This window comes from Canis aureus, chromosome 27, assembly GCF_053574225.1.
Source record: "Canis aureus isolate CA01 chromosome 27, VMU_Caureus_v.1.0, whole genome shotgun sequence".
NCBI classification, from domain to species: domain Eukaryota; kingdom Metazoa; phylum Chordata; class Mammalia; order Carnivora; family Canidae; genus Canis; species Canis aureus.
The window spans coordinates 17,605,025-17,628,820 of record NC_135637.1 but is presented as its reverse complement, the minus strand read 5'-3'; the positions used below and the strand labels follow the sequence as shown (position 1 = coordinate 17,628,820).

The 23,796-nt window shown below is 46.5% G+C and overlaps 1 protein-coding gene across 22 annotated transcripts in view; it reads left to right on the top strand.

The window, feature by feature from the left end:
* KSR2 (kinase suppressor of ras 2) overlaps positions 1 to 23,796 on the top strand; it is a 446,664-nt gene that overhangs the window by 358,464 nt on the left and 64,404 nt on the right. For 21 of the 22 annotated variants that reach the window (XR_013366586.1, XM_077875824.1, XM_077875825.1 and 18 more), the window contains 5 exons: positions 411 to 478; positions 3,294 to 3,418; positions 12,793 to 12,961; positions 20,743 to 20,784; positions 21,394 to 21,466. Coding sequence is in view for 21 of the 22 variants with exons in the window: in XM_077875824.1 (XP_077731950.1) it covers positions 411 to 478; positions 3,294 to 3,418; positions 12,793 to 12,961; positions 20,743 to 20,784; positions 21,394 to 21,466 (477 nt within the window). In the remaining variant the exon portion in view is untranslated. The remainder of the gene's footprint in view (positions 1 to 410; positions 479 to 3,293; positions 3,419 to 12,792; positions 12,962 to 20,742; positions 20,785 to 21,393; positions 21,467 to 23,796) is intronic. The other variant, XM_077875827.1, reaches the window with a different exon arrangement.

Genomic DNA, 23,796 nt, shown 5'->3' with positions numbered 1-23,796 from the left:
TAAAACCTAAGTGGACACTGCTGGTGAAAGAGTTGCTATACATCTTGGACCACTTGGGTCTGACCTGTGAGAATGGAATGACAATAGACTTTCTCCAGAGTTAATTTCCTAGGTGCCAAGGAGGTGTTTTAGCTACCCCATTTCATCTCCACAGCTTCCAGAGCTTTCTGAACCACCAGGGCATCCCATCCATGCATCCATCCATCCACCCACCCACCCACCCATCCCTCCACTCACCTGTCCATTCTTCCATCCCTCTATCCATCCACCGACCTATCCATCTATCCACCCACTCATTCCTCCACTCATCCATCCACCCACCCACCCATCCATCCACTCATCCATCCATCCATCCATCCATCCATCCATCCATCCTTCCTTCCTTCCTTCCTTCTTGGTCTTTCCCGCAGGTTAAAGTGCCACAACAAATGCACCAAAGAAGCCCCTCCCTGTCATCTCCTGATCATCCACCGAGGAGGTAAGTATTTAACACTTGCTGCCCTAGGGGTAAGTAGGGTGGAGCAGGGGCTCCCCCTCTGATATAGCTGTCCCATCCAGGCCATTTCTGGGTACCTCTTAATCCCCTGATACTTGCCTAATTGTTTTCCCTTTGACACTCTTCTTCCTGACTTCTGTCTCCTTCCTCCATCTCCTGACCCCATTCTCCCTATTCCTTGCCCCTCTGCTGGTCTCACTGATACTTTAGCCCCCAGACTCGTCTCCCCCTTCCTAAGTCTTTTACTCTCATTCTTGTCTACTCTCCTAATTTCCACTCTCCTCTCTTTCCCCCAATCTCATTGCTGTTACTTCACATTTAAAAAGAGTCCTGGCTGAGTGTTCCCCATGATGGGCTCATCAGACTCAATCACCGGGCCTTGTGGAGGTGGGCATGGGGAGGAGTCGGGCTTGGGTCTGTGAGTTTGGGCCATCTGTGTTCTGTCCCTGGGGGCTCTGGGAGTGTCAGGGCCAAACTGTCCAAGCAGGGAACTAACAGCTACCCTTGGGAGACTCAAGGACTCAATGGGAAGCCTTTCTTCATGAAACCTGGCAGTTCAGCTTTCAAAATAGTTCCCCTGACTCTTGTCTCATGGGGTGTTTATCTCTGACCTTATTGTCTACATTGCAATTCATTTACCACAGGACTCTCAAGGCCTGTGCTCTTTAATACAGTAGCTGCTAGCCACATCTGACTATTTAAACTTAGCTTGATTTAAATGAAATTAAAGCAAAAATTCAATTACTCTGTCACATCAGCCACATTTCAAGGGCACAGTAGCCACAGGTGGCTACCATATTGGGTAGTGCAGATAACAAACACTTTCCTCATGGCAGAAAGTTCTATTGGGTATCACTGGTCCCAACCTTTGCTATTCAAAGTGCAGTCTGTGGATTGGCAACATGGGAATCCCCTGGGAGCACTTTAGAAATGCAGTTTCTGGCCCAACCTCAGACCTACTGAAGCAGAATCTGCATATTTTTAACTGCCTCTGAGAATGGTTCCCTTGCCCCTTAAAGTTAAGAAGCAAAGCTCTAGAGTAGAAGTTGCAAACTCGGATGCCTACCAGGGCTAAGCAAGGATCCGAAATGAGAGAAGGGGGCCAGATGGGGCCATGGAAAGTGGAGAGGGAACCCAGGCACTGTCTAGAGAGGACAGTCACTCCAGCAACGATGGAAGCCATCTGCACCTACTCTGCATTTTTCTCATGGTTCAAAGGAAAGCCCAGATAGTTGTATTAAGATGCTAACAACTTATTAAAAGTTTTAAAATTTTTGCTGGCCAATTCCCCGTCACCCCATCTGTAGGTTAGATGGAGCCATGGAGTCGATGTTGCAATATGCAACCTGCTGATCTGAGACAGAGTCCCTCCTCATCCCTGCTGTGTCCCTCGCAGCTCCCCTGGCCTAGGCTCTGAGGAATCTGCCCTGTTTTAGAATGAACCCAAGGGAAATGTAAAGACTTTTTGCCAATTGGTGCCAAAAGTCCTAGGATATGTTCCGAAGCCGATGGGCCATTGGTTTTCAATGATCTTTGCATTGCTTATCTCCACAAGGAGAGGAAATTGCAAATAAGGAAAAGTCATCGGCCCTCTTGCCCCTTCCCACCCACATCCTTAATTAAGAACCATCTGTTCCTTGCACAACTTTATACAGTCAACGAGGCCATTTTAAAACCTGAATTCTCACAACTCTTGAACCCTTGAGTCAGGTTCATTGGGGAAATTCCTCTCCATAGTGGACTCTGCTGGAGCCCAACTCCCATGTGGAGACCAGAACCAACCTGCTGCAAGGTGACCCACTTTCAGAGGCTGACATCTAAAGAGGGGCTCCCTCTGCTTGTCCACCCACCTTCCTGGACATGTCCCCTTCGCCCAAAGGCAGCAGGTGCCTGTACAGGCGAAAACAATGGCTCTTTCCAGAAGTCCACCAGCTTCTTGCTTCCCCTTCACCCTCCACCCTTGTTGATAGGAAGTTTAAAATATAGTTGGTTTCCATGGAGATGGTAACTCAGGCTAAACAGAGAAAGCAAATCCCTGGGTCAGTGCAAAGCTTTAACTTTTCCACTAACACCCCAGTCCTGCTCTCCCCGCAAAAAAAAAAAGCTAATGAGTAACACTGCCAGGCATTGAATTTGAATTTGAGCTTCTCAATGTGCCCCTCCCTGTGATCCTGATAAGATAATAACAGAGGAGTAACAGGAAGAGGAGCTTGGATGATGTGGTTTGGATCAGGAAGCATTTATTTAGCATTAGCTATGAGCCCAGCTTTTTGTGTGGCTTCAGGGATGGCACTGAGAGGAGGTCTGGGAATACTAAGCCTTCCCTTCAGGAGCCCAGTGGTTGGACAGCCTGAAAAATCCCACAAGCAGTGAAGGAGGATCCCAACACAAGAGTTCGATGGGGGCTGGGGAAAGGTGGTCATTCTGAACTTGTCCATTGACTGCAGACCTTAAGGAATCAAGAGGAACCTCTTGTATTTCAATGGAGAGTCAAGTCTGAAATGAATGCCAGTGTGAAACAATTATGGTATTGAAAACAGCCGGATAGCTTCAGTGTTATGATGAAAATTTCTAATTGACGAGTCATTTGTTGAGAATATAAAAATTTTAGAACCCACGGAGAACACTGGATCTTACTACCATGACACAAGGGCTATCATTTTTAGAGAATTCCCTTTCTGTCCTGGGATGGGGTGGGGAGACCATCGGGGTAGGGTCCCAGCTCTGTTCTCCTGGCATAACCGTATAAAATCAAAGTAGTACTTAAACTCCCAAATTGCTGTTTTTACCCCTACGGATCCAGCAAGGTTAGTCCGAACAGAGTCCGTCCCATGTGACATCAACAACCCTCTACGAAAGCCACCCCGGTATTCGGACCTGCACATCAGTCAGACGCTCCCCAAAACCAACAAAATCAGCAAGGTGAGGCTGGGGTCCTGCTGGGTTGGGGCATGCTGGGGCTGGGGCTGCCCACTGCCTGGGAGGGGCAGGAAGACAGGGTGGGGGAGCTTGCATGGCTGGCTCTGGGATCCTTTGCCTCCCAGTCCACTTGGGGTGTCCTAGTTCTGTGTTGTTTGTGTCAAGCTAAGCTTGGGGGACATCCAGCCATCACAGGAAGAGTCAATGTGCCAGAAATCTGTCTAATTTAGAGAGAGGACACATAAAAGTGAGAATGAATGAGTCTTTCATGGAGGGGCAGTGGGGATATAGCAGGAGAGCCTGAGTAGATTCCTTAGTGGACCAGATCTGCCCTCTTTGCCCTATGAGATGTTTTGCCATCTGCCATGATGAACTTCGCAGATGGTTCTGGGCTGACACATCTTTTGAATTGGACCACCGAGGGATGGGGCATCTATTTCTGAGCTCCTGCTGGAGGCTCAGTGATCGATATGGGCTGGAGGGGGGCCCAAAGCTCTGAGCCTCAGCCAGTTTGGTTGGCTTGTGGCTGGTCCTCACATGGTGGTCAGCAGTGAGCTTCTCTGTGCATCTTTCTCTCCACCATGGCGTGGAAATTTCCAGGGTGATTTCCACATCCTGTGTTTGGTCTGTTGGTCAGACAGCACCAGAACTATCCCAGGGAGACTTGCAGCCTACTGTGACAGTAGGAGGCAAAGGCTGCACATGCCAACAGGTGATTTCTCAAAGTCTCCAGTGCTTTCATGTATTGTGTTGAAGGTGGGTAAAGTGTCGATCAACTCAAGCATGTGGGAAGTCACCACCTGTGTTCAGGACCCAGGTGAGCATCACAATGGCTGAGTGACCTCTCCCTGGCAAGGCTCAATCTTGCTTCTCTGCATAAGGCTGGAGAGAGCATTGCCCCCTCCCCAACCCACCCTCCACATAGTAGCCAGAGTGATTCCTAATGAACATTATTTGAATCCCATCCCCCTCTTCTTTAAAACCATCCAGTGGCTTTCTACTGCATTTGGAAAACAGATCAACCTCCTTACTGCAGCCTGCAAGGCCCTGCGTAATTTGGTCCCTCCCTCCATCCCTGATCACTCTTTGCATGCCTCCTCACCAAAGCACATATGTTCTTTCTCTCATGCACTATCACCCACCGTTTTTACTACTGGCTCTCAGCCATTCACCATCTGGCTCCTTGTGGCATCATCTCAGCAGTAGAGAGCTTGGCCTCTGCAGTCAGGCAAACCTTGCCATCAACCTTGGCTTTTCCTACTTATTAGCAGTGAGACTCTGGGCAAGCCATTCATCTTTCTTGGCTTCAGTTTCCTGTATGTGAAATGGGTATGTTCTGGTTATCCACCACTGCACGACAAAGTACCTCAAACTTTCTGGTATGCCACAGCCTTTTCATTATGCTCATGGAGTCTGTGGGTCAGGAATTAGGACAGGGTACAGTGGGTCTGGTTGAGCTCTGCTCCATGATGTTCAGGGACTCAACAGGGAAAACTCACACCTCTGGGAGCTAGATTCTTCTAGAACAGAGATTGGCAAACTGTGGCTTATAGGCCTGACCAGTTCAGCACCTGCACCCACTTTTGTGAATAAAGTTATATTGGAATGAGCCACACCCATATTGTCTATGGCTGCTTTCACACTACAATTGGGAATTGAGTGGTTCTAATAGAGACACATGGTTCACAAAGCCTAAAATATTTACTATTTGGTCATGTCAAGAAATAGTTTGCCAACCCCTGATCTAGAGCCTTCTTCACTCACCTGTGTGGTGTCTGGACTGGGAGTGCACGGGGCAGGGTTCAGCAGAGACTCAGTGGGAGCATCTACACGTGGACTTGCCTTATGGTTTGGGCTTCCTCAGAATATAGCAGTTTCAGGGTAGTTGGGTCTCTTACAAGGTCAGTCAGGGCTCAAAGAGCAAGTGTTTTAGCCAACAAGGTGAAAGTTGCATGGGCTTTTATAACCTAGCATTATAAAAGCCAGTGCATTGTCTTGATTTGTCACTAGCCAAGGGTTGGTATATGTATACTGTACTGATAGAGGCTCTCATGCTCCTACTCAGATTCAAGGGGAAGAGGCAGGCATAGATCCCACCTGTCAATGGGAGGAGTCCAAGGAGTTTGAGGCCCTGTTTTAAAGTGCCCATGGCGGGGGCACCTGGGTGGCTCAGTTGGTTAAGCATCTGCCCTTTTAGCTCAGGTCCTGATCCCAGGGTCCTGGGATCAAGCCCCACATCAAGCTTCCTCCTCATCGGAAAGTCTGCTTATTTCTCCCTCTGTCTCCCTCTGTCTTTCCCCTGCTTGTAGTCTCTCTCTCTTTCTCTCTCATAAATAAATAAAATCATTAAAAAATAAAAAATAAAGTATTCATGGTGGCTAATAAGAGCATCAACCTCAGAGAGTTGTTTTGGGAATGAAATGTGATAATTAACGTAAAAGCACTTAATATGGTTCCTGGCACATGGTAAGTGCCCAGGAAATTCTAGATACCACTATCAGATTCAATGTTGGGCTTCCAATCCAAATGTCAGGCTGGGTCCACTTTTTCTTTGTTATTTGCAAAAGATACATAGATGTCTCTAGAAGAAGGGATCCCCACCTCTGGGTGTGCTTAGGGGGCTCAAATGGTACAGCTCCTGAGAAGTAACTGTGTGTGTCTATAACCCATTCTTTTCTTTGTGACATCTTAGCGGGTGGGTTGCTCAGAGCCATCTCGAGACCTTCCCCTCTGGCTTTGCTGGCACAGTGAGCCTCTCAATCAGATGGGACAGAAACACAGGTCAGATAGATCAGTGACTATGACATGGTTCTGCTTGTCTGCCAGCAGGAGAATTTGATAAGAGAAATAAATTAACCTCTATTTAGAAAGCAGCTTTGACTTGAAGGTGGACAGGATCTATCACAGGGCTGGGTTATTTTTTCCTCTCTTTCTCTTCTCACTGGCTTCACACAGATTCTTTTTGTCAGGCAATGATGTGGTTAGTGCAATAGATTTCTGAGCCAATTTGGTCTGAAGACTTCCTTTTCATTGCTCTGTCTCCTCTCCTGTCTGGCTCAGTCAATCCAGGTTTACGAAAAGCCTTAGCTTTTCTCCCAACAGAATAGTTAAAGAGGGTGCATTTGGGAGTTAGAAGGCCTGGGCTTGGAACTTTGTTCCTTCACCTGAGTGGTCACAGCAAGCTCTCTCTGCCTTGGTATCCCCCCCTTCCCAACCCAATCCCCATAAAAGGGACAGTAAGATAGCAGACGTGATTGGGATTGTGGAAAGGATTAGATGCAATGACACGTGTGAAGGGTTTAGTCCGCCACTGGATACTCAGTAACAAAGAGACAGAATGGGGAGGGGAAGAGGAACGGGGGCGGGGGAACAGCAGCATCTGCCAGCAACTCAGGGGCCAGTCTACAACACTTATGCTTCCACATCAAGGCATCAAAACCCCATGTGCAGTGGTGTCCAAGGCTGAAGACCTGCCTGCTCCGGTGCTGCTATTTGAGACAGCTGCATGCAGGCATGCCCTTTCCAACTGGTCTTGCGCTGGGGCCAGCTCCCTGGACCTGCCACAAGACCATGGATCATTATCCTGTTCTTCCATCAGAACCATGACTCAGCTACTCTTTGTGGGTCTGCTCTAAGCTGTTACTGTTGACTGGTTTCCTCATCCTCTACCTCCCTCTCTCCATGCCATTGCTTCTGCCGCCATATAGTTCCTATTCTTCATCACCTTGGCTTATTTGTTTTCTGGCCTGTTGTAGCTCTTTCTGTTGTCTTTGAACCTCATTTCCTCTCTGCTGTGCTCCTAATGCTGTTTGCCCTTTTTCCTGTTGGCCAGTTCATCTTTTCATTCCATGTCATAGTCATGGGCCAGCTGCAATCTCATTCTGACCTGTGGTCCTGTGTTGGGTATGAGCTGTGGAAGTCACAAGACAAATGTGATTGTTTAGGACTACCTGTTCAGCACAATCTATTGGGTTGGAGGGTAGAGACAGTTTCCTCAGGAAAAGTCCATGAGAGAGGCAGTTATCATCACCACCACATCCAGACCAGTACACAACTGAGTGGAGTGGGGACCTGGGAGATGAGCATGCTTCTGTTTCCTTCCCAGAGTCAGATGTGGATTTCTTGTGACTTGGCACTATCTTGTGTTTCTGCTGCTGGGCTGGAGGTTAGGACCTGGGTCACAACTCTCTATATGACTCTAGCAAGTCATTCCCTGCTCTCCAAGTCTCAGTCTCCCTGTTTACAGAAAAAGGGGTTGGACTGGGAGGTCTCTGAAGGATACTTCTGCATCTCAGCTGGGCTCAGAAAGAGGATTTATGCCACTAGCCCTTCCTGGAATGATCTGATAGAGGGTGAGTTTCCTCTCAATGGAATGCAACATCCAGTTGCTGGTCCCATTGGGCTGTAGCTCTGGGTCTGACCTGCAGAAGGAATTTCCCCTCCTGTTGTAGCAATTCGGCCAAGGAATGTAGGTACCTATGCAGTGCTCTCTTGGGATGATTCTGTATATTTACAGCAGCCCTGAGCTAAACAGATGAGAAAGACCTAATTCCTACCCTCAAAGAGGTAGAGATCATTCCTTCCTCTAAAAACACAATTCCCTCCCTTTCCTCCCTTTCCCTCTCCTTCCAGTTCTCCTTCTTTTCCATTAATTCACTCATTCATATAGCACTTACTACCTTTTACATTTTTATTTCTGTGCTAAGTTCTGCAGATTCCTAGATGAATGGGACACAGTCTAGTAGGAGGAGATAGATCTTTTCAAACCTCCCTCCCTCTCTCCTTCTCTTCATCCATCCAACTCTTTCTTTCCCTTCTTTCTTGTTTTCCTTAATTTAGCACATATTTATGGAAGGACCACACTGTGGCATATTTCTAAGTGCTGAGAATAGGGAGCGCCCAGCCTAGAGAATGAGAATGAGACAAACAAGTAGACTGAGAAGTGACGAGGTAGAAGCAATAGCTGAAGCTGAGGGAGTAATGCAGAGGTAGCTTTCAGAGCGAATGATGTGCTTTACTGGGTGGATCAGGGGTCAGGGGAGCTTCTCAGAAGAAGGGAAGGTAAGCTATGTCTTCTAGGCAGACTAGGACTAGACAGATATTCCTAGTAGGAATAAGAGCATGTCCCAAGTCTTGAAGATGTGAAGTAGCCTGGTTTGTGTTGAGGACTGTGAGCCCCCTCATCCAGCAGTAATGCAGCACCCCCACCTGATGAGGTAGGGTCAGCCGAGGCCTGATGGAGAGTCAGGACATTTACTACCACCCACCTTTAGTGAAGCTATTCCCCATCCCTGGTATCAGTGGAGGCTCCATGGGGAGTAGTAATGAGGCACTCCTACTTCTCCCAACAAGAGTGTATCAGTGGAGGCCTATGAAGGAGCTGGAATTCCCACCCCCACCCAGCAACAATTAGAAATCCTCCTGCCCTCAGTGGCCAGGCCAATAGAGGCAGAGAGCCTAGGCATCTGCCCTTACCCCGCAATAACAAGACAGCACACACCCTCTTCCCTGCTAGGGCAGTGTCACAGGAAGCCAGCTAAAGCCGAAGATTTATTTATTTTTAAGATTTTATTTATTTATTCACAAGAGACACACAGAGAGAGGCAGAGACATAGGCAGAGGGAGAAGCAGGATCCCTGTGAGGAGCCTGATGTGGAACTCAATCCCAGTATCCCAAGATCATAAACTAAGCCACAGGCAGATGCTCAACCACTGAGCCACCCAGGTGCCCCTAAAGCCGAAGGTTTGAATAAGACTCAGAGTCTCACACCCTAACACCCAGATGTCCAGGCTTCAGTGAAAAATCACTCATCACACCAAGATCCAGAAAGATCTCAAACTGAATGAAAAAAGACAATCAATAGATGAGATGAGTAAGATTTTGGAATTCTCTGACAAAGATTGTTAGAGCAGTCATCATAAAAATGTTTCAATAAGTAATTATGAACAGTCTTGAAACAAATGAAAAAATAGATCACTGCAAAGAAGTCGAAAGTCTCAGCAGATAAAAAGAAGATATAAAGGAGAACCATATGAAAATTTTAGAACATATAACTAGGAAATGCAGTAATTAAAATTAAATAGTGGAGAGACTCGATGACAGAATGGAGGGGCAGAGGAAAGAATATGTGGGATTGAAGATAGAGCAGTAGAAAGTACACCGTCTGGTAACAGAAAGGAAGTAGACTGAAAAAAAATGAGTGGAGCCTCAGGGATCTTTGGGACAACAATAAAAGGCATGGTGTTGGTGTCATTAGAGTCCTGTGAGGAGAGAAAGAGGGCAGAGCTAAAAAGTTCTGCAAGAAATAATGGGCAAAAACGTCTCAAAATTGGCAAAAGACATAAACCGCTGTTCCTATTTTCTAATTTGGAAGCAAATAAACATACCATATTCATGGATTGGAAGATGCAACGTAGTTAAGATGTCAGCTCTGCCAAAAATTGATACCTAATTCCTATCAAAATCCCAGCAAGACTTTTTTTTCCAGCAAGATTTTTTTTATAGATAAAGACAAGATCATTCTAAATGTTATATGAAAAGGCAAAGGAACTTGAATAGCTAAAAACAATTTTGGAAAAGAATGAAGTGGGAGGAATCAGTTTGCCCAATTTCAAAGCTTATTATATAGTTAACAGTAATCAAGACCAAAAAGGATATACAGATGGCAAGTAAACACATGAAAAGATGTTCAATATCATTCACCATTAGGAAAATGCAAATTGAAACCACAGTGAAATATCACTACATTCCTATCAGAATGGCTAAAATAAACCACAGTGACAACTCCAAATACTGGCTAGGATGCAGAGAAAATCAATCACTCATACAGTGTTGTATAAAATGGCATAGTCACTCCAAAGAACAATTCTTGCATTTTCTTTAAAAATTAAATATGCAGTTCAATTACCATGCTGTTCAGAAACTGCACTCCTGGGTATTTATCCTGGAGAAATAAACACTATTGTTCATATGAAACCTGTACAAGAATGTTCACAGAGCAACTTTATCCACAGTAGCCACGAAGGGAAAACAACCTAGCTGTCCTCCAATGAGTGAATAGTCAGACGCACGGTGGTACATCCATGTCATGGAATACTACTCGACGATCAAAAGGCAGAAACTTGGGGTACCTGGGTGGCTCAGTGGCTGAGTGTCTGCCTTTGGTTCAGATCATGATCCCAGGGTCCTGGGATCGAATCCCACATCAGGTTCCCCATGGGGAGCCTGCTTCTCCCTCTGCCTATATCTCTGCCTCTATCTAGGTTTCTCTCATGTATAAATAAATGAAATCTTTAAAAATAAAGTGATACACACAAGTGTACACTTGATACACACAACAGCTTGGATGTATCTCCAGCGAATTCTTCTGGGGGGAAAAAAAGCCAATCCAGAAAGTTACCTACTGTATGATTCCATTTGTGTAGCTTTCTTGAAATGACAGAATTATAGAAGTGGAGAATAGATTAGTAGTGTCTAGTGTTAAAGATGGGAGGGAGAGATGCAAGGAAAGAGAGGGAAATGGGATAGCTATAAAAGGGCCACGTGCAGGATCCCTGTGGTGGTAGAAATGTTCTGTATCTTGACTGTGTCAACTCAATGTCTGCATTGTGATACTGTGCTATAATTTTGCAAGATGTAATCATCACAGAAAACTGGCTAAGTATGCACAAGACCTCTGTTACTTCCTAAAACTCATGTGAATCTGCACTTACCTCAAATAAAAACCTGAATGGCAAATTATGTCATCAACGTAATTGCTACCATTTATTGACAGCAAAGTGCCTCGGCCCAACGCGAGGGCTATAGGTGCATCCGTAACCTCATCTAAACTTCACAGCAGACCCAGCACATGGATGTTCTTAGCCCCCATGAGGGACTAGGAGAGACTGAAACTCACAGAAGTGAAGTGGCTTACTTGGAGGCAGTGGGGGTGAGCGGGTCCTGGGAGGGTGATACGTGTAGCACAGGCACCCTTTGGGCATCTAGATGGAAAATGTCCATTTCCCATTCCCCCTTGCCCTCCTATGCTGGTTGGTGTTTTTATGCTGACTCTGGAATTTGGCAGGTAAATACACCTGTTGTTAAATAATGGAGTCCTCAGGCACCCGGAGCAGGTCAGAGTGATGGACCTCTGAGTAATGTGGGGACCAAGGGACCGCTGTCTTGTGTGTGGACAGATTAAGTTGCCTCTGAAAACACTTAGTTCTGTTGGCTTAGAGAGGCAGGAATCCCTCTTATAGGATGTGGAGGTTTGCTGGTATTATTCTCATTTTACAGTGAGCAAAACTGAAGGATGGAGAGGTTAGGCATTTTGTCCAGGACATAGAGGGAGGAGGTGGTTGCGGGATTTGAATCTGTGCTTGCCTGACTCAGGTTGCTGCTGGTATGAGTTTCCTGGGGCTGCCGTGACAAATGACCACGAACTGGGTAGCTAAAGTAGCAGATATTATTTCTCTCAAAGTTCTGGAGACCAGGAGTTTGAAATCAAGGTGTCAGTGGGGTGGGTTCCTTGTGGGGCTCTGAGAGAGTATCAGCTCCATGCGTCTTTCCAAACCTCTGGTGGCTCTGGCCATCCTAGTCATTCCTTGGTTTATAGATGCAGCAGTCTAATCTCTACCTCTGTCTTCACATAGCCTTTTCCTCTGTGTGTGTCTCTCATTTCCCATTTCTTGTAGGGATACTTGATATTGGATTTAGGGCCCACCTTAATCCAGAATGATCTCCTGAGATCTTTATTTCCATCTGCAAGGACCTCTTTCCAAATAAGGTCATTCTGAGTTTCCCAATGGGCAGATCCTTTAGGGAACTCTATTCAAGCCACAACACTGCTCCTGATGCCACCGCCACCGGGTCTGTCCTGAGGGTGCACACATGGATCTGTCTTCCTGTTTGCTTAGAGCAGGTTTGAGGTCCAGGTGAGGCAGGGCTCACTCCAAATGATATGTGAGGGAAGAAGCCAAAGGCTCACACTCTCTCTCTTGAGCTGTCAGGCTGTCGATTCTTTAATAAACACTCGGGAGGAGAAGTGCTATGATGGGAAGAGCACTCTGGGCACCTCGGCGTGGGACTTTCCAAAATCAAAAGGCACAGGGAGCATGGCTGTCACCTATGTGGCTTTTCATTATGTGGTAACCTTTTGCTCTGGAGTCCAGACAGTGGACAGGAAATTGATGCCAGAAACTGTTCCTTCCACAGCTGGATGCAAACCAGCTGGCAGGTGGGGATGATGAAACAGGTGGGACATGGGAAGGGTCGTGGCTGAGGGGAGGGGGTCTAAGGATGCTGGGCAGGGGGTTCCTTCCTCCTTGCTCTCTCTCACTGCTGTGTCTCTGCTTCTCTGCCTACCCCTGGCTCCTGCCCTGTTTTCTTTCTGCAGGACCACATCCCTGTCCCTTACCAGCCAGACTCTAGCAGCAATCCCTCATCCACCACGTCCTCCACACCCTCCTCGCCAGCACCGCCGCTCCCTCCCAGCGCCACACCGCCTTCTCCCCTGCACCCTTCCCCGCAGTGCATGAGGCAGCAGAAGAACTTCAACCTGCCAGGTACCTCTGCACTGGGGAGTCGCCGAAGCGGGAGGGATTGGGTTCAAATCAGAGCCGTGTCCAGGGCAGTCAACGGGTTGAAGACATGCAGTTGAGCCTTCCCATGTGCAGGGAATCACCACATATTACCATATTTGATCTTTAGTTTAGCCACAAAATAAGTCTTCTCCACTCCATTTTACAGATGAGGACACTGAGGCTCAGAGAGGTAGGGACTTTTGGTCAATAGCAACTCAGTGTCTCCAACTAAGCGTTGGACATGTATTCGAGCTGGCAGTGGTCTCATGAGCTAAATAGCTTGAAATTGGCATCAGGATCCTGATGCAGGGCTGCATTTAGACAGAGTCTTACTCCAGATGTCAGGATAGGGCCCTGAATGAGCAGCTGGAGTCCTGGATTCAGTATCCAGTTCTGTCCTGTTCATGCCACCTGACCTCTGACTTCAGCTTCCCCACCTCAGAAAGGGTACAAATGAATGAGAGGATCCAAAAGGTTCTCCTGGCTCACAAATTGCAGGGCATCTGGCTGCTAACCTGCAACCATGCACGGGGCTATGCAATGCTGGAGAAGCCACTCACGAGATGTTTGGCTGCTGAGCCTCCTTAGTCATTAGACTTAGATCTTCCTCTGCTCAGGTGAACTGGATCTAAGAGTGTTCCCATCTCTTCTGAGGTCTAGCCCAGTCCACTTCCTCTTCTAGAACTCTAAGGACTTTCCATCTTGGCCATATTTTCAGCCCCACAGCTGATGTCAGGAAGGAGACTGGTGGAATGAGGTCTGGCTTGGTCAATGGGAACCAGAATCTAGAGCTGTGTCACTCAATATGGTGCCCATAGCACATGTTGCTATGTAAATTTAAATGAATTAAATTTAAATATAATTAAAATGTTAATTCCTCAGTCACATTAGCCACATTTTGATTACTCAGTAGCCACTTATGGCTGATGGCTGCTATATTGGACGGTGTGGCTATAGAACATTTTTTTCATGACAGAAAATTCCACTGAATGGTGCTGATCTGGGGGCTGATTTCACCTGAGCCAGGGAGCTTCATGCAGGGGGAGGAATTCCTGGTCCTTAGTCACAGGTCACACTTCCAAGCCTAATCAGCCATGGGGGCATGGCTGGTAGGCAGGTGGAAGCCCACTCCCACACCGAGGCAACATCCCGATACAGCTACTGGATTTAAGGACAAGCTGTCACCTGCCCACACTGTTTTGATCTGGGCTATGTCCATAGGAGTAGGGCACATTTTGAAGTCTTGGCAAAACTGAGATTTTTTTGTTAAGTTCAAGCTTAAGACAGTCTTGTATCTGTTTGGTGTGAAGGCCACTCACTTGGCAGCCACCAAGGACCATAACATGAGTCAGCAGCTGGAAGCATCTCTGTGTGTGCTTCCCTGAGTCAATTAGGCCAAAATTGTCCTCTATGTCCACAGATAGAGAGCTCCCAGTGCCACCCCAGGGTGGTCCATTTCTACTTCACTGGAAGGGGGTGAATGGAAGAAAGACCAGTTGGTACTTCATGACCCCCCAAACCTGGAGGGTAGTGGGTCTGGGTGCTTTCTTAGAGCTACTCCACCACACCCCCAGACACTGACTTCAGGGTATTTTCCCTGAAATTGTTTGCTGCTTGCATAAGGGCTAGGGGCTGAGAAAGGATCTCTTAAGGGAGAACCAGAAAGAGCTGTGGCTCTTTCTGTCCCTAAAAAACTCTGCTGGCATCTGTAGACAAGAGACCCAGCTAACCAGGAGTGATCACTGTTTCCCTGAGCTTCTTCATTCCTTCGGTCCGGTCTCTGAGGAGTCCTTGCTGATTTGCTGGTAGCCTGCCAGTGGATCTGCATCTACTCCAGAGCATCTCATGACTGTGACATTTGGGGAGTGGGCCAAGGGATCCTCTGAGGGAGGGCACTTTAAAACAGTATTAAGAGTATCCGCTCTGGACCTGGGCTGCTTGGGTTCAAATTCCAGCCCTACTACTTAATACCTGCATCATACTGAGCCAATCTGTTACCACTCTGTGCCTCTGCTTCCTCATCTGTAAAATGGAAATAATAATAGTATCTACTTCATAGAATCATTGAAGGACTAAACCTCATCATACATGTACAGAGCTGAGCAGAGTGCCTGTCTCATTGAAGATCTTAACAAATGCTGAGGCGCCTGGGTGGCTCAGTTGGTTGAGCATTCAACTCTTGATTTCCATTCAGGTCATGATCTCAGAGTCGTAAGACTGAGCCCCACATCAGGCTCCATGCTAGGTGTGGAGCCTGCTTGAGATTCTCTCTCTCTCCCTCTCCCTCTGCCCCTCACCCTCTCTCTCTCTCTCTCTCAAAAACAAAAACAAAAACAAAAACAAAAACAAAACTACCATGGCTACCATTTTTGGCATTTTCTCCATCACTGCTGGTTAATATGGGCCTAATCAGAATTATGGAAATAAAGATGAAATCCTCATATACTCTGGTATTGGGAGTAGGAATTGAATCACCCATTGAGAAGGTAATTTTGCATTGTCTGTCAAAGTTTTATATGTACATTCCTTAGACCAGCAATATCACTTCTAAGACTTTATATACAGATATGCTTGCGTAGGGCGCAGGGATCTGTATGTAAGGATTTCATTGCAATAGTGGAAAATCTGGACTCAACCCAAGTGGGGAATGGTTGGCAATCAAGAGGCCCTGATACACTGTAATATATCTGCATAATCAAATATTCAGCCTCCCTTAAAAAGAATGGGGTGACTTCTCGTAGCTATCCTGACATGAAAGATATCCACAATGTCATTTAAGTGGGAAAGTAAGTGATTTGCAAAGCTGTTGGTATAACATCCTACTATTCTAAAATAATTATATATAGTTGTATGTTTATATGTGTGTATATATAAACTTGTGTATTTATACACGCACAAAAAAAGTCTGCAAGAACTTCATGGCAGGTGTTTCTAAGAAGAATAATTTTATTTTATGCATTGCTACAATGTATAGAATACCAAGGAGCATGCACCAGTTTTATAATTGAATAATAATGGTAAAATGAAATATTGAAATGGAAAGCAAAATAGGACCATCCCAAAGAGCTGCCAAATCTTCTCTCCTGACTTAGAAGATTTTAGCAAAATTCTCTCAGGATGACAAGTGCCTGTCCTGTTCACATAAAGTCCTAGTCACTTGTCACACTCCTGACTGTGAGCCTTTGCTGATGGGAGAGGCAGCTCTGACCATGGTTCCCTGCCAGATATTGAGTTTTCTAAAGACTGTTCCAGCTAATGCCTAGGTATAACAATGTCTCCAACATGGACTGATCTAGAACATTCTTTTGCAAAAGGGTTTGTAGGGGAAACAGACATTTGACTCACTTGTTAACCTCATGACATAGGAAAGGAGGGTTTTTAGTTGGAAAACCAAGTGCATCAGACACAGGCTTGGTAGGGTTTGTGATTGACCTCCTTGTTCTCTGCTACTCACTTCCAAATCATGTGGGTGTGTTTGACATGGTGAGTGGCAAGTGGGTGTTTCCTCCTTTCAAAACCTTCAACCTCCCCTCACTCTGCCCTGATTCCCTCTTAATGCTCAACAGTGCTCCTCCTTCCCTGCCATGAACTTGTTCATTTATTAACTTTAGTGTTCATGTCCTCATGACAATAAGAATTGTCAGCTCCATGAGACAAAGAAACATGTCTGCTTCATTCATGCCTCTATACCTGAAACCCAGAATGTTGCCTACTGCCAAAGGCACTAATGAAATGTTTTTTTTTTTTTTAAATAAGGGAGTAATTGAATGAATCAACGAATGACTTGAGATTCTTGAACTGCCCAGGGCTGCAGTTTTCTGTCTTCAAGTCATCCCCTAGCCCTCAGACTGCATTCCTCCATCTATTTCCATAGCACATATTTACTGAGCATCTACTTTGTACCATTACTACACGAGGCAGTAGGGATGGAGCAGTACACAAACCAGGAGTGCCCAGTATGAGTTTCCAGTGGCTGCTGTAACAAATCACCACAAGCTTATTGGCTTTAAACAGCCCCAGTTTATTATCTTACGGTGATGGAGGTCACAAGTCCAAAGTCAGTTTCACCAGGCTAAACATCAAGGTGTCCGCAGAGCTGTTTCTCTGGGAAGTGCTAGGAAAGAATCCACTTCCTCGCCTTTTCCCAGCCTCTCGTGGCTTTCTGCATCCATTTGCACAGAGCTCCACACCACTCTCAACCCTATTTCTATCACTGATTTCACATATCTGATTCTCTCCCTGACTCTGAGCCATCCTCCTCCCTCTCATAAGGACTTATGTGATTACATTTGGGGCCCACCCAGAGGATCCAGGATAACCTCCCTGTCTCATGACCCTTAACTGAATCATACCTGCAAAGGCCCTTTTGTCATGGAAGGGGACGTAGTCACAGTGTCCAGGGATTAAGATGTGGACCTCTTGGGCAGAGTGATATTATTCTACCTGCCACCGTCCCTGTTCTCATGGAGTCTATGGCTTAGTGAGAGAGATGGGTTAGCCACACAGACATACACCTCAAATAAGTTACGACAAGTGCTTTGACGGGAAAAGCATAGCATTAGAGCAGCCCTACAGCAAATTCGAGAGGAGAGCAAGTTTAGGTTGAAGGGTCAGAGTGGCTGAGTTCCAAAGATGGGGGAGAGTTGACCAGTAGAGGGAGCAGAGCATGTGCAAAGTCCCTGCCCCAGGAAACAGCAGAAAAAATGTCCCTGTGACCTGAGTGCCATGAATAAGGGGAAACAGCACCAGGCAAGACTCAGAGTTGCAGGGAGGAGGCCTGGAAGGGCCTTGCAAGGCATGACAGCAATCTGGATTTTATCTAAGAGGTGAGGGCAAGAGATGACTTCTCCTCCATTCTTCCTTCTAGATCCTTCCTTCCAGAAAACCATCCAGGCTGCTTTGGAGGAAGGCCTTGGGGAAGGAGGGGAGGAAGAAGGGCTTCAGAGTAGAAGTGCCTTCAAAGTGGTCTGCTTATCTCTCTGGCCTCTGGCCACCTGCAGCCTCTCAGTTCCCAAGTCCTCTTGAGTTCCAGAGAGCGGGGAGCCACTCAGCTTTCCTGAACAGGCCACTCAGGTTCATTGGCTTCCCGTTGGAGCGGCTCCTTGCTGGTGTCTGTTGGCAGCAAGGACAGGGCTCACAGTGACGCCTTGACTCCTCTCTGGCCACTCTCTCCCTTGCAGTCATCAAGAGTGAGCCATTCTCCAGCACGCAGAGCAGTCGAAGAGGGAGGGGGGCTCTGTGCGTGGAGACGTTTGCCACTGTCCCTGTGCCTGACACCTGTCCATTTTCAGAGTAGTGCTTGCTCCCTCCCCCAGCTGCTGCTCTGTATAAGAATATCACTGCCAGCTAGCCTTTTCTGCAGACACCGAATCCCGTCCCAGTTGGGGAGGGAAGAGATCAGCTAAGCCTCTTGAGAACCCCGGGTGGTTCTTCCTTTTTAATTTTAGACCCTTGTTGACTGTGTGCAATGAAAAAAACCTAAGTTATCTAACAGAAGAAGGTCCTTGAAATCTTGGGGGTTGGTTTTCTTTTAAAGCTCTGCCCTGGACTTCGAATGAATTGCTTCTCATCCCCGGCACCTCATTTTGCCGAATCAGAAAATGCATCCGTTTGGATTCCAACTGTCTGGGATATCTGGGGACCGCTGTGCTAGAAGAGAGTAGATTAACTCCACAAACATGAGTTGTGCACCCACTGGTCCAAGGGCCCTTGGGATCCTGAGATACCAAGGTTTGTTCTCTGTCCTGGGGGAGTTTATAAATCAGTTCCAACCTCAGAGGCAGCTAATGACTTCGCTCTTTGAAATTGATTTTCTCTTAATTATAAGTCATTCTTGTCTGGTTATTAACAGAGCTTAGAAAGATACTGGCTTATTCGTTGAGGCTAATGCTTATTCAGCGTTTCTACGCACTGTGATCTCATGTAATGATAATCTCAGCCCTGGTTGGGAGAGACTGTTATTATCTCCGTTTTACACACATGGAAACTGAGACTCAGGAGACAGTTGCCGAAGCTTTTACAAGCAGCCAAAGGAAGAGCAAGGATTCGACCCTCTAGGATCAGCCTCCTACTCCTGTGCAGCTCCTCTTTGCTTTAACCCTGAAGTCACCAGACTTTCTATAACGGGCCTGATAGTAACATTTTAGACTTTGTGGGCCGTATCCCCTCCATTGTGGCAAATACCTCTGACGTTGTAGCACAACGGCAGCCAAAGACAGCATGCCACTGAATGAATGTGAGCCTGTCTTCCAATAAAACTTTATGTACAAAAACAGCTGATGGTACGGATTTGGCCCGTGGGCCATGGTTTGTCAACCACTGTGTGAATTCTTGGTGAGTCAACGTGCGGTTGTAGGTTGTCCCTGGAGGTAACAAAATTGTTTCTAGAAGCATAGTCACCAATTCAGACTCCTATCTGACCCCACTCCTGCTCACTTCCTCTGTCCAGGGAGATGAAGCTCTGTGTGACCTCCCCCACTGCCCATGATACCTCTTGACCCCACTGGAGGAACTGGTAACATTAGAAATCTCGGGGATGTCCGGAGCAGTTGGCCTCTTTTGAGTGGACTGAAAGTTAAATGAATTGTAGGGAAAGCAGCATCAAGTTGAGGACATTTCTTTTGTCCCTAAATATAGAGACCAACTCATGCTCGTGGTAGGCAGGATCACGGTACCCCAAAGATGGCTAGGCTCTAATCCCAGAATCTGTGAATATGTTACTTTATCTGTGACTTTACTTTGCAGATGTGATTAAGTTAAGGATCCTTAGGTGGGGAGATTCCCCTGGATTATCCAGATGGATCCTAAATGTAACCATAGGGGTCCTTACAAGAGGGAGCCAAGAAGGCCAGAGACAGCAGGAGGTGATGTCAGGACGAAAGCAGGGACTGGAGTGATGGACTCTGGGCCAAGAAATGTAGGCTTTAGCAGCTGGAAAAGACAAGGAGCAGATTCTCCTCTGGAGCTTCCAGGAAGAACAAGCCCTGCTGACACCTTGATTTTAGCCCCTTGTGACTTATTCCATACTTGTGATCTCTAGAACTATAAGAAGTTGTTTTAAGCTACCAAGTATGTGGCAATTCGTTACACCAGCAGCAGGAAAGCTAATATGATGCTCAAGGCAGAAAATTTGGAAGACACAGGAAATGCATATTTTTTCTAATTTTATTGAAATATACTTGACATATAACATTGTATAAGTTTAAGGCACACAACACATAATGATTTTAATTGTTTGAGGACCCTCCAAACTGTTCTCCACAGTGGCTGTACCGGTTTGCATTCCCACCAACCATGCCCTACACACTTTCTCCACACTCGCTGGCACTTCTCTCTTGTCTTTTTGATAGTAGACATCTTCACAGACATGAGAATATTTCATTGTGTTAGAAAGGATTTTTTGAAAGCCTCTGTAATCACTCTGGCAAATCACAGACTTTTTCTGTGTGTGTGTGTGTGTGTGTGTGTGTGTGTGTGTGTGTCCCTATGCAGTTAACAAAAATGGGACTGTGCTCTGGGTGACCCTCCGAGTTGAGATGCTCTGTTTTCAGGGGGCTTCAAGTGGGAGGGTTGGCATTGGATGTATAGAGCTCTGGTTCCTTTATACATCCTCCCAGTCCCTTGTCATTTAGGGTGTCTGCAGAGATCTGGAAACCCTCAAGGGTGGGCAGGGAACTCACATGATTGCTGTGGGACCAGATTTGTTATTTGAAGGGACAGCCCCCAGGGCAGCGCTGACTTTGCTGTTTTCATTGTTTTGCAAGCATCCCACTACTACAAATACAAGCAGCAGTTCATCTTCCCAGGTGAGTCCTGAGCAAGCCTGCTGAGGGACATGTGTTGCTGGAATGGATGAAGGCAAGGCTCTCGGGGTGGTCAAGCTCAGAGAGAGGGTGGCAGTGGAACCACCAGATCCCCAGGATCATAGTGGGACGTGGAGGTGAAAGAGGAGAGGTTGGGAGATCCCAAGGCAAACAGAAAGGCCTGAGAAGGTGGTCAGCAGTAGAGGGACGGGCCAGGGTGAGGAGGGGTGCAGAGGGAGAGAGGGGGTAAGGGAGAGGTAGTCAGAGGGCCTGAGTGGGGCACCGGGGGCCATAAAACCAAGTGGCCTCACCATCCTGAAGAGAACTCAGGAGTAGGGGGTGATTTGGAGGTGACCAGGGTGCTTCCGGTCAGAGGCTGAGGGTGCTGGCCACCCTGTAGTCAACAGGGGGGTGTTTTGTGTCATCTTAGAACCCTGCTGTGTCTGAGCAGGAAAAGTTCAAGCGATGGAGGAAGGGAAAGGGGATGGCCAGCCCCAAGGACCTGTGATGTTTTGCAAAATTACTAGCTACTCCGTCTCCCAGGAACCAGGTTCTTGGGGGATGCTGTGGACCCCACGTTGGGTTTCTGACTGACTCATGTCTGCCTCTCAGATGTTGTGCCGGTGCCAGAGACGCCGACCCGGGCACCCCAGGTCATCCTGCATCCAGTGACCTCGAATCCAATGTAAGTGGAATGGAGACCTCCCTCCCCTGTCCTGGGCCTTCAGCCCAGTCAGGGTCACTGTCTTCTGTCTTTCTTTTCCTGAAATTGATGGGTGGGATACTGGGGTAAGTCAGCTCTGCTTCATGTCCTGGCCCTGCTTGTCAAGTCTGATTTCCAGGGGCTGGACATTTCCTTAGGATGCCCAGGCTCTTCTATAATCAGGAAGATAATTTTCTGCAATAGTTAGAGCTTAATGAAAGAACAGTTATTCTACATCATTGCCCCCCCCACTTTAAAAAGCATAATTGGGGTTCATCTTGCACAAATTGTGCAAGCATAAAAAGCATGATTTAGGATTATGCTAGGGATCAGCAAACTATAGACTATGGGACAAATCCAGTTTGCCACCTGTTTTTTATTAAATAAAGTTTTATTGGAACACAGCCATGTGCATTTGCTACGACATACTGTCTATCATGGGTTTCAAAGTCCACAATATCCAAACTATGGAAGGAGCCTCGGTGTCCATCGAAAGATGACTGGATAAGGAAGCTGTGGTCTATGTATACGATGGAGTATTCCTCAGCCATTAGAAACGACAAATACCCAGCATTTGCTTTGATGTGGATGGAACTAGAGGGTATTATGCTGAGTGAAATAAGTCAATCAGAGAAGGACAAACATTATATGGTCTCATTCATTTGGGGAATATAAAAAATAGTGAAAGGCAATAAAGGGGAAAGGAGAGAAAATGAGTGGGAAATATCAGAGAGGGAGACAGAACATGAGAGACTCCTAACTCTAGGAAACGAACAAGGGGTGGTAGAAAGCTAGGTGGTGGGGGGTGGGGGTGACTGGGTGACGGGCACTGAGGGGGGCACTTGATGGGATGAGCACTGGGTGTTATGCTATATGTTGGCAAATTGAACTTCAATAAAAAAAATAAAAATAAAAATAAAACAAAGTACAACAGCAGAACTGAGTAGTGGCAACAGAGACCAGATGGCCTGCAAAGTCCAGAATGTTTCCTATCTGTTTACAGACCAAGGTTGCTGACCTCTGGTTTATACCATGATAAGAATAATATAAGCTAATTTTGGAAAATGTGGACTCTTCTAGAAAAAAAAAAGAAGGGAAAAATAATCACTCACAATTGTACCACTCTTAGAACTTTGATGTGTGCTCTTTCTATTCCTGTTTTACATACATATGATTCATGATCTATGCAGTTTCCAGCCTGCCTTGTTATCCTGGAAAGCTATAACATCTCATTTTTTTGTATTATTCCAGACCCTTTATAGATATTGTTTTTAATGGCTGTAAAATATCATTATTGATGTAGAAAACTGTCCTTAACATTTCCTTATTGCCAGATCTCATATCTTCCCATATTTCACTGTCATAAATAACACTGCAACGAGTGTCTTAGGATGTGGCATTGTTAGCATCCTCTCTTTTCAGGTGGTCTGTTCTCTGCACCCAAGTGAAACCACTTTCCTTGACTTAACTTCTTTGGTTGTGGCCAGAGTGTGAGGCATGCTAGGGACTTGATTTCGATTCAACCAGTTTCCCAACTCTTCCCATTTTTGCCTACTTGGTTATTCTTTGGGCTTCCCTAACTACTCCATCCTTTCTGACCCGTGTTATGGATTTTGTTAAAGACCCAAATGGTACATCTGTGAAATCAAAAGAGCAGCAATTTGCTGGGGATATTGTGCCGACATCTAGCTCCGGATCATTTCTTGGCTGCACATAAACCAATTCTACAATTTGTGTAAGACGAACCCCAGGTTATTAAATGGCAGTCGGGGAGTGCCAGCAAAATGCCTGCGATCTGCTTAAACATGCACAAAGTGATGGGCACTAACTCTTCGCAGAAGGAAATAATTTCATCGCCAGGCTACCATCATCACGCCTTGATGCAAGCAGAGGAGGGCTCCCTGTTCTGTTGTTGGGCGTGAGGAGGGACTCCAGCTGCATTATTCCACCCAGATCTCCCCAAGTCATCAGGTTCCCAGCATTTCAGCTGTCACTGTGTGGTTGCATTCTGCCTCCCCAGCCGTACTGTAAATAACTCATTTGTATGAAAGCAAACAGCACTTTGCGGTCCACCCTTCTTTCCTTTTCTTTTAATTCTTACAGCCTCTCAGGATCCCTGTCTGCAGGAGCCTCTCCAGCAAGTGGACTGGCTCTTTCTGCAGGGTAGGCAGTTTTTTTGGGTTTCAGATTCAGGAGAGCAGTGGCCCTTCAAATGAGGGGTGGGAAGGGGATCTGCCGAGCTTGCCCAGGGGAAATAGGAAGGGGGCAGGTGTGGTTCTTTTCTGCCCCTGGGTCCAGCTTTTCTTTGCCTT